Here is a 10,988-nt window from a genome sequence, read left to right as displayed (position 1 = left end):
CCACAAAGATGCTCCGAGGGCTGGAGCCCCTCTGCTATGGGGACAGGCTGAGAGAGTTGGGCTTGTTCAGCCTGGAGAAGAGAAGGCTCCGGGGAGACCTTATAGCACCTTCCAGTACCTGAAGGGGCTACAAGGAAGCTGGGGGGGACTTTTTACAAGGGCCTGTAGTGACAACACAAGGGGTAACGGGTTTAAACTGAACATGAGGAAGTTTAGATTGGGTATCAGGACGAAGTTCTTCCTGGAGAGGGTGATGAGGCACTGGGACAGGTTGCCCAGAGAAGCTGTGGATGCCCCATCCCTGGAAGTGTTCAAGGCCAGGCTGGATGAGGCTTGGAGCAACCTGGTCTAGTGGAAGGTGTCCCTGCCCATGGCAGGGTGGGGTTGAACTAGATGGGCTTTAAGGTCCCATCCAACCCAAACCATCCTGTGATTCTTGGAAGAGGAGAAGCCCCAGAAAGCAGCACTGCTCAGGTACTGGGGCTCTGGGCTGTCCAGATGCCTCAGGGTACATCTCTGCCCTGCCGAGACAGCAACGTCTGTTTTTCAGGCACTACACAGTATTTCTGTAAGCTCCGAAGACCCAGAGAGCACAGCTAAACAAGGAACCAGAGCAGTACTGGACTCCAGGAAGAAACAGCAGCCACTGGAGGTGAAATGTTTGGTAAATGAACTATTTTGTTGGGTCTCACTAGCAGGCAGGTCAGTGTCAAAGGCGAGGTCTGTTTTATACCGTCTCCCGTCCAATGGGAAGGGCAGTGCCAGCACAGGAAAGATTACCCCAGACGGAACAAAGTAAAAATCTGGCAGTAAGATTTTGAGCTGTAACAAGACATGCTTGAGCCCCCAAGGGAGCGATGAGTTTCTCACAAAACACTGAGTACCAGTGGTGAAAACAGAAGACAAAGCCCATGTCTGAGCAAAGTCTGAAATACCCAGAGCAAGACCCTGCAGAAATCCCAGCCTGTGTTGTCTTTCCCAGTTTCAGGCACAAGGAATTAGCCTTCCTTATTCAAATTTGAATGTTAACGAGAAACCTTCCTAGGATGCAACAAAGAATAAGAGGGACAGCTTATAGCGTTGGCAAAAGAAGGATCAATTTCAAAGTATGAATTAAAAAAGATGAAGTGAGGGAAATGGGAAGAACATTCTGAATGAATACAGGAAAAGACGTTTCTTTGGCAAACCAGAAAGAATGAAAGTCCCAACAGAGATGCAAAAGAATTAAAAAAAATAAAAAAAAAAGAGAAGCATTGCTTGGCAGGCTGAAGACACTTTCAGCTTTTCAGGTAGGTAAGCATGGCTGTAAGTCAGAAACAAAGCAAGAAAGTAAACCAAGGGAACTTGACGACTACCTGGTAGAGGAGAAAACAGTCATTTTATAGGTAAAACAGCAGCAATACTTGATGAAAACCAAGTGCGCAGTAAGTCAGCCTACTCAGGAGTTCCACCACTGGGATTCCACAGAAGAGATGATACTGGGTTAACACCTGAGCACCTCCAGAACCTAAGCAGCAGGACATGAAACAGGCAGCAGCAAACGAGAAAAACCACAGCAACCTTGGATGCCACAGGAGGAAGGAGACAAAGGGACTACCAAGTCATGCCTAATAAAACCGTGACAGAAGCACAAACTCTTAAGAGCAGCAAACACCAGAACCCAGACTAGTAATTCATCTGCCATCCCATTCTGGCACAGGTCAGGAGCAGCCAGGAAGGGACAAGGGGGTCTCACAGCCTCGCCCCTGCTCTCCCCAGCTTTGCTCAACATGCAGGTCAGCTAAAGGCAGCCTCTTCATACGAACACAGCCCTTCCCATGTTTTACCTGGCAGCCAACCGCTGTGCATCTCTGCTGAGGACTGACACTCCCAAGGCCCTACAGGGTCTCAGAGCCCAATTATCTTTTAATTTATAACACAAGAACAAATTACTGGACTGGTTTTTAATCTCTGTTTCACAAGACATCTCCTATTTTTTGTGTAAGAAGGGGTAATGAAGGGTGATTTCATCTTTACCCCCTCCTCTTGCCTTCCCATTCCCAGGCTGCACCATTCCGCTTCACTGGACAGGCCCTTCCCTGGACCAAACTCCTGGTGCCTTCTAACGTATCTCCCCACTCTCCTCCACTTATTTCCAGATGCGAGGACCACAATCGCCTCCCCAAAGCCTCCGGAAATGGGCACGCAGCACGCTTTTAGTGGGGGCATGACAGCTTGCTCTCTTCCCTGTCCTCAGCACTGCGCTTTCAGCCTTGCAGAGCACTTCACTCCCGATGCCCACGAAGCTGTGACAGACGCCAGGATCTCTCTCTACCCAGACCTAGGCTCGTTCAGCACTGCAAGCTGGGAGTTAAGGCACAGGATTTGGGGCTGCCCTCGCCCCACGCAACACTCTGCACTTACCCACGAGGAGTTTCATCTGCCATCATGTCCACCGCCAACCATCGCAAGGCTTTTCTGCGCCTCTGCGCAGCCAGCTCCTGTTTTTACTACCCTGAAACCCTTGCCCAGGGCATTTATCAAAGTCTTAACCAGAGGAAGCTGCAGCACAGATTGCTCCAAGACTCACTGCTGTGGTTTTTTCAAAGAAAAAAAAAACCAACTATTTATTCCTGTACATTATTTCCTACTTTTTAAGCAACTACATACAAGAGTAGACCCTCCTCCCTCTCATCTGACAGCAGCTCAGCTCCAGCCTCTAGCCAGAGCAATTCTTTCAGTCATCCAAATAAACACATCTCCCTCATCCTCCCCTGAAGAACTCCAGTAAACGCGAGGCATGATTTCCCCCATAAAAGCCAAGTTCGCCCTTCCCCAATACATCATTTATCCATCCATCTATAGGGCTGACCCTCAGTTTCCCAGCACGGTGGTTGCGTGCCGTAAGGGTGATGAATGCAGACAGCAGCAAACTACCCCCGTCACACCCATGCAGCCCCGATGAAGTCAATACAGCTAAAGGGGCGTGATCCAGCCAGTCGGACTGCAAACCAAGGCTCTTCTACACGCCTGGGTATCAGAACGCTCGTCCCTCTCAAGTGACCTGTAAGCGGTGCTAGGCAGGACTGAAGCGAGCGACGGTGAGATCGAGGATGCTTTACTCATCTGCGGGGGATCAACGCTGCCCTATCCCATCTGGTGCCGTGACAACGCGCAGATGCAAAACCAGGCAATATCAAAGTTCAATCACTTAAAAAATTGACTTATGGCCCAACTTTGCTGCTTGTCAACCAAAACCTGCGCTCTGGCATCATACAATCATCAATTTGTGGCTATGGAAAAAGGGTCCAGCGTGTTTATGCAGAAGTACATCTCGAAAAACATTTCCCATCTCCACAAGGGAAATTATGACTTGTTTGTGCAACACATTTCTGAAAACATTTTTTAGCCCTCGAGTCATGTCTCCGAGATCACTACGCTGGTTGTCAAAACAGAGCCTTCTTTTCCCTGACTATACCATATGTAATGCTAAGTCCACTTTCCCTTACTTGATATCACCCGTGCAAGATTTGGAGACGATTAGTGGAAAATACACAACTGAGACACTATGACTTGTTTGTGCAACACATTTCTGAAAACATTTTTTAGCCCTCGAGTCATGTCTCCGAGATCACTACGCTGGTTGTCAAAACAGAGCCTTCTTTTCCCTGACTATACCATATGTAATGCTAAGTCCACTTTCCCTTACTTGATATCACCCGTGCAAGATTTGGAGACGATTAGTGGAAAATACACAACTGAGACACTGTTCTCCAGAGAGACGCACAGCAGGAACTCAGGAATACTCTTTTTTTATATTTATTAGCCTGATGCACATCTAACTTGTTTAAACAAGGCTTTTGTCAAGCGTCAAAAAAACGTGCATGCAGTCCAAGGCATGCTCTCAAAGGGAATTAATGCCGAGCTGGAACCAACGCCAAAGCCTTCGTTACAGCAATGAGCAAACGAACAGGGAGCCCTTCTCATTTCAGTGCAAATAGAGCCACTAAGATAGAAAGGTTTATTTCCTAACAGCTGAGATGGAGAACTCTGAGCAGGAAATTGGGGTGGGCACAGGGATGGGAATGCTCAGTTTCTGTCTGGCAGACGGTGATCCTGCCCTTGTGGGACAAGCGGAGGGTCTCCCCTGAAGGCAGCCCAGGGTGGGGGGTGCCCTGGGTGCCCTCCTGTGCCGGGATCTCCTTCCTCCTGACTGCATGGGATGCCCAGACACTGCAGCAGCGCACATAAGCAGGGCAGACACTCACCTCAGGGGCCCCTTCAGAACCCGGTTAGTTTTTATTTTCCTGTAATAAGGATAACCAACACTTACTCAATTTCATCCCCATTTTGCCTAAGAGACTGTTAAGCTACCATGGAACCGTCAAAGCATCACTAAAATACTGTCTTCACACACCGCACAGCTGAGCAAGAGGGCAGGGTCCCAAAACAGAGAGAAAGCAAAGGGGGAAGGACCCCGGGCTGCCACCGTCCTGCAAACAGTCTTAAGGCAAAGGTAACAGTTAAAGAAGGTAGTATGTGACCGAACACTCCAATAGAAAAGCAGCTCCCTTCCCCAGCTTCCTGTTTAAAAGGCACCTGCTATTACAAGGCACCTAAAAAACAGCCGACCTAAACAAGTAGGAATTATTTATTCTGGAAACTCCTGCTTGTCAGATGAACTTTAGACTCCAGGAATAACTGGAACACAAAGCCTCTTTCCATTTTACTCGCAGATAAAACTCTAAGTTCGTAGAGAGCTGAAGGCAAGCAAATACTGCTCCTTTCCCTCCTCCTCACAGGCAGCCTGTCCCCATCAGCCCGGCTCTCTCAGCGCTCCAGGGCAGTGGCAAAGGTTGGGCCCAAAGGATGCTGCAAACCACACGTGAGCTCACCATCAATTCAGCTTTTTCCAGACTTCAAGAGTTACTGCAATGTTTGAACAGTCTGGGGAGTCACGTTCAGCCAGCGAGGGGAGGGAACGATTATCACCATGACACAAGCCATGCTCACAGCCCATCTTCCCCCATCACGTGCAGAGTTAGTGCAATACCTCACACCGCTGGGACCCGAATCGAGGCAGAACCAGACGTGCCTCTGACGCTGCCATGACATTATATTGGAAGGAAAAAAACCCAGGATATACACAAATATCAATTTACTTGTACTTAGCCATTTGAGGTTTATAAAGCTGAATTTTTAGCTTTGCCAAAACTGGTAATATAACATTTTTTAACAACTTTCACCCAGGAATAAAACTGTTCTCGGTCTTCGCAAAGTTCTCGCCCTCTGGCTATATTCTCATTTGTGTTTCCTGGGTGAAGCCAAGACACTCAAGTACATTTTCAGAGCTTCATCAGGTTCCCATCACCTCAGGCACATACTTTAAACTCCAATGCTTGTACTAGAAAGGACAGCTTGGAAGCAACCCACACAGAGTTCAGGAACCAGAAAACAGCTACACCTGGGAACCCTGCATCTCCTTCCTGACAAACCTGCTCTCACACTCTTCTTGCCTGGAATTTTACAACACCCAATTGCGCCCCATTAAATGGGGAATTGGTAAAAAACACATTTTGCACTAGTCCTCCTGCCACATCTTCACGTTGTTCTGGCTTGACTACGAGACACTGCAGCAAGCCTCCTTGCTAAACCCCTGCATCCAAACACTTACATGACTCTCTCTCTCCGTATTCTGTTCCCTAATAATGCCACTGCCTCCTATTGCCTTTCCACAAGCTGTGAAAAGAAAGCTGGAGGCCAGTTATCCCATCACAGCTTTTATTCTTATTCACCTCTGCGCCGCTTCCACGGGTAAACTCAACCGCATCAGCAACTGAAATTTGTTAGGAGCATTTCGTGTCTGGAAAAAATCCTGGAATTCACCAACACAAAGATCTAAAACGTACTTCAAAGCTTACAAGAAGGGTGTCAGCCTCTACTCCAGCAACACCATCACACATTTTTGGAAAATAATTAACACAGTCAAGTGCAGCCTTAACCCCGTAATAAAACACAGCCATTTGGAAGCAGTACAATGGAAAAACCAGAAAGGGAACAGCTACAGTCTTTGTATCTTAACAAAACTACCCCAAGAGCAGCAGCAGAACATGCTACACTGAACGCACGCTTCCAGCATCTTGGAAGTGATGAGAGGGACCAGCTCTACCCCTGCGTAAAGCTGTTCTGTTGGAGCCTCTGTGATGCTGCCTCCCCACCTAGACGTGCAAGCTGCACCTTCGGGGAGCAAAAATGGCAATTTCTCCATCCGGGGAGCTGCCCTCTGATTCTGCAAACAGGACTGTATTATGAAAATCCTCTGGCCTCCCACATCACCCTCTGCTACACAGGAGCCCTGTGACCAGTTCCAGGAGAGGGCAAGGCACAGGACAACACACACCAGCCAGCCAGATCTTGGGGACTGCAGCGACGAGTCTGCATTCGGCATATTTACCTCATCAACGTGTGCTCTTTCTCTGCAGTTACAAGTTTGACAACTTCTGTTCAACCTTCCATGGTGCTACCAAAAGCTGAACCTGCATGAAGAAGGGGGAACTCAAACTGGCTTTGGGATAGCACAGAGAGTCAACATGTGGTTAGCACACCAAATCAGCTACTGGTGCAGATCAAAACAATTTTTGGCTCCTCCTCCCTGTTTAAAGGGATTTATTTTTTCCCAGGCAAAGCCAGGCAGCAGGAGGAGCAGAGTGCAGGCTGCAGCAGCTGCCAACAGGACTTGTTGGTTTGGGTTTGGTTTTTTTTTTTTTCAGCCCTACAGTGCATAAGAGTTCACATCCCAAATTGAAAACAAAGCAAACCCCAAAATAAACTTCACTGTCTTACTAATTAAAGGGATTCATTCCTTCAGGAAGGCTGACAAACCACTGCTGTGGGGCAAAGAACATATTTTTAGCACTCCAATGTTTTTACTGACACTGCCTGAGCAAGCCAGAGCCCGACTGCCTGTGGAGCAGTGTTAAAGGCTTTATCTAGGAAGCGGGGTTTCAAGTAACTTTGAAATACCACAGGACACGTGCATAAGCTAAATTTTGACAAGAGAGGACTTTCTCCTCCAGCACCCATGTTTTCATCCGCTGTGGAGCAGTTGCTTTCAGCCGCGTTGCCTCGCCGCGCTGGGTCAGGCACAGACACCCTCTGCGACGAGACTTCACAACCACAACTGGATATTACTGATAACCTAAAGAATTTTTCTGCCTAGTGATTTTTCTTGCTGGAGTTGCGGTGCTCTGACAGGGAGCGCACAGTGGGTGTCTGCCACACAGCAGCACCAGGATGCACCTGAAATACCAGTCACACAAGCTCCAGCTTTCTCCCTCACGGCCCGCTCAGAACACATCCCTTACCACACAGCGCATCACCAGAGCGAGAGCTGTCCCTATCAGTGATAGCTGAAATCATGCCAGCCGTCAGCTCAAACCATAACAGACATACCTGGTTTTAGTATAAGAGATCCAGCATGGTATTAAACCCACGCATTTTTAACTGCCATTGCTGACCTTCCCACTTAATTCATTGAAGTGAGGGGCGTTACCATCCTGCAGGTTACACTGTCAATTAATGATACTGTTTAGAAGACAACAAAAGCCTGAACTCAAGAGTGAAAGGCATGGAGGGAAGGGAAGGGTTTTGAAACCCTGCTGAGAGTGAACTGCTGTAGCGTTACCTGCAACCCTACACGCGACAAAAGGCTCCAAGGCAAAAAAACCTCGCCGAATTTGCCATCTCGTGCACAAGTCGTACTTGAGGAGGAGCATAACAACTGCCCGAGGCAGCGCACTTCAGCTGCAGCCTCAGGGATCAGCTCTTCGGAGAAGTCAACCAGTTCCTGGTCCTGGACCAGGACCAGTTCCTGAAACCTGGACCAGTTCCTGAAACCTGGTCCCAAAAGGTGCTGGCAAGGTTGTTCCAACCACATTGCGGATTTATTTCTCCTCAAGATCAAGTCACCTAAACCCAAGGTGAGTGAAACAGAGTAACCTGTAACTCACACAGAACAGGGCTGGAAAAGTGCCTCCTGCTCAGTATACTCTGCTTTGGGAAATACGAAGCTCATTTAATACAGGAGTCTTCAAATTAAGCAGATGCACTTATTACCTACACGTGCAGGAAAATAAAGGGGCAGGCCTCTCTCTGCCGTCATAGCTCCAAAAATGAGGTATTCCTAGTTGTGAAAGCTCTCCATTCCACACAACTAATGTTCTTCTATGTTTATGGATAAATAAGACATTTTATATCCTAAATGCCAACAGGAGCCAGCCAAGAAAACCCAACTCATTTTATAGTAGGTGGTTTGGGTAATTCACAATCTCCGGAATACCCGTCTCCAGACCATTCAATGTAAGGCAGGGGTTACGCAGTACGTATCAGCTGGCTCCATTGAACACTTCACCTTTATCGCTTGCAAAAGTATTTCCTTATGGGCTGAGAACCACCCATCACTCACACCTCTGCTGACTCACAGAAATATTAATCCACCTTTAAAAGGTGCTGTTCCACCATCTTCTGCAAATTACTGCCAACTCGTGGAGAAAGGGAGACCACAGTTAGCATTAAGGGTTTGACAACATACATCTGTGTATGTAACAATCTCCACTATAAAATAAAGTCAGAACCAACAGTTCCAGAAGCTTATACTTATGTTAAAATGCAGTTCTTCCAGTTAGTCAAATGCGCAGGAAAAAGGGATAATCCATATTGTTCACCTTGTTTTCCTCTGATTCAGACACAGAGATGAGTATCTCATGACAATTTGCTCACCTTATCTCAGTGCCAGCCTCCAGTGCAAGTGCATAGTATTTACATATCATCTGGGGCTGGCCGGCTCACTGGGGCTGCAGGTTATCAGGAAACCTCACGGAATAAGGATATCAAGTCATGCTGCCCTTTCCTCTGGTAGCAGCTGTAGAATCTATGGAAGGCTAAGGAAAAAGAGAACAGGCCTGGAGGAATTTTATGCACGATCATCTTGCTAGTCTGCATTACAAAACTACACGCCAAACAAGCCCCCCTGTTTTCATACAAGAACTGACAGCAGGCATTTACCAAACTCCCAACACTGCCTTCCGGCTCGGGTAGAACTGCCCTGCTCCATCAGTCCCTCGCACCAGCGCTGCCGCAGACACGGCCTGCGGCGCATGCCTCCAGGCCCCATACGTGCTGCCTCCATGCTTCTCCGAAGGTAAGTTTAGTTAACCCTGCTCATCGTTACAGCTGACATACCTGTTCAACATGCCCTGTTCTAGCCCATACACTGTGTACCCATATCAGAAATTACTTGCATCCCCACTTATAAATAGCTAAGCAAGGTGGAAATGTACAACCAGACATCTGCAACCGTCCCAAGCGATTATCTTAATTGGAAATGATGCTGAGGTTACACTGAAAACATCACTTGCAAACTATGTTACCTATTAAACGGCTGTAAGCATCATAATGTACAACAAGAAAGAACAAAATTATCTAGCAAAGAGACTAACAATGCACAGCCAGCACTGCAATAGGAATCGGCATCCTCTGGAAAAACACAGGCCATGCAGGCTGCCTTTCACCGGAGAGGCTTTTTTGGGAGGCTCATGCACTGCCTGACGGACCTGAAACAACAAACTCCATCCTGTCCAGCTGATGAAGGTGAGGATGGTCTTGGGGGAAGGTGTCACAGCATGATTTTATTGTCCCCGCAACATACACGTATTCATGCCGGTCCTGTGACTACTGCATTGATTCGCCCAATGCACTCGAAACTAATTCAAATGGTTACAACTTTTTCCCCATTAAAAAAAAACCCAGCAAGCAATCAGATGGCTTTCAAAAAATTACTGAATGAAGAAGTATCTGTCCAGACAAGTCTCTATGAAGGATAAGCCTGAGAAAAATACAAGGAGTAAGAAACTCACTATGTATTTTAGGCTGAAAATTGTGCCTCAGAATTAAATGTCTACTCAAGATCATGTTGAACACCGAGAACTAAGAATCTCTGATCACTCTAAGTACTGCACACCACTGCACCTTACAGTATCTATTACTCATTGCTTGTTCCCTAGGTGTTGATCCGCTCGCTATTCAAGTAATCCCAAGCCTTACCATCTATGTGGATAACCTGTTTCACAAAGCCTGTCCCTTCATCCTTCCCACATACTCACTATCTGCAGTGGTAATTCACACCAGCAACCAACCTGACCTTCCTGCAACACTGAGACTTAGCTGAGCATGTTAGTAGTTCAGCAGTTTGTAATTACAAGGTCTCTAAAAAACAAATAGGCTCTACTTGCCTGGTATCTTTCAAATTTCATCAAGGACTGCTGCCCATTAACCCAAAACCTGCTGCGCTGAGCAAGACAAGCTGAAGCTGTACTGTTTTTTCTGGTTAAAGGGGCAGACACAGCCCCTACACACCAGGTTGCATTTGATCTAAAAGCTATTGCCAGGGGGAGAAGGAAGAGTACCACCACTCCTAGAGCACCTGCCCTGTCAGGCAACACCTTCAAAGTTTATTGAGCTGTCTCCTCCACATCTAAACATTGTAGGAGTCTCAATACTCATGAAGCTGAGAAATGTGACTGGAAGTTATCATAAAACACAGTAAGAAAAAACCAACAGAACAATGTGAAAAGACCAGTTCTGCTACTTATCCAACTGGACAACTATCTTCCCGTGCATCCCAAAGGATGCTACGGGAAAAGCCTACTTCCAAAATGACAGGGAACCTGAACAGCTGCAGCCCAAAGGCAGGTCATAGAATTAAGAATAGGGCATTTTCATATAGGGAAAAAAGCACAAGCTTATGAAAGTCCAAAGGTGACTTCAGATAGCTAAACAGTCCCAGTGTCACGTGCTTCATCTTTCACATTACATAGAAAAGTCACTACAATCCTTACTAATCCTTTTTACAGAAGTAAAACTTATGCTGAATTTCAAAAGGAACCATATAGGCCCTTATAATAAGTTCCCCACCAGCATCCCCTGCAAGGTGCTCTAAGGTCTCCCCAGAG

General features: G+C 47.0%; 1 protein-coding gene across 1 annotated transcript in view; it reads right to left on the bottom strand.

Annotated features, from left to right (window-relative positions):
• LOC104509573 (arf-GAP with GTPase, ANK repeat and PH domain-containing protein 1-like) overlaps positions 1-7,915 on the bottom strand; it is a gene marked incomplete at its 3' end in the record, with an annotated part of 45,061 nt that extends 37,146 nt beyond the window's left edge. The window contains exon 1 of the mRNA XM_010151552.1: positions 7,741-7,915. Within this exon, the coding sequence (XP_010149854.1) occupies positions 7,741-7,915 (175 nt within the window). The remainder of the gene's footprint in view (positions 1-7,740) is intronic.
• Positions 7,916-10,988: the final 3,073 nt, after the last annotated feature.

The sequence above is a fragment of the Eurypyga helias genome, unplaced genomic scaffold (genome assembly GCF_000690775.1).
Source record: "Eurypyga helias isolate BGI_N326 unplaced genomic scaffold, ASM69077v1 scaffold21705, whole genome shotgun sequence".
NCBI lineage: Eukaryota > Metazoa > Chordata > Aves > Eurypygiformes > Eurypygidae > Eurypyga > Eurypyga helias.
The sequence above is the reverse complement of the archived record's forward strand: the minus strand, read 5'-3'. Positions and strand labels throughout refer to the sequence as shown.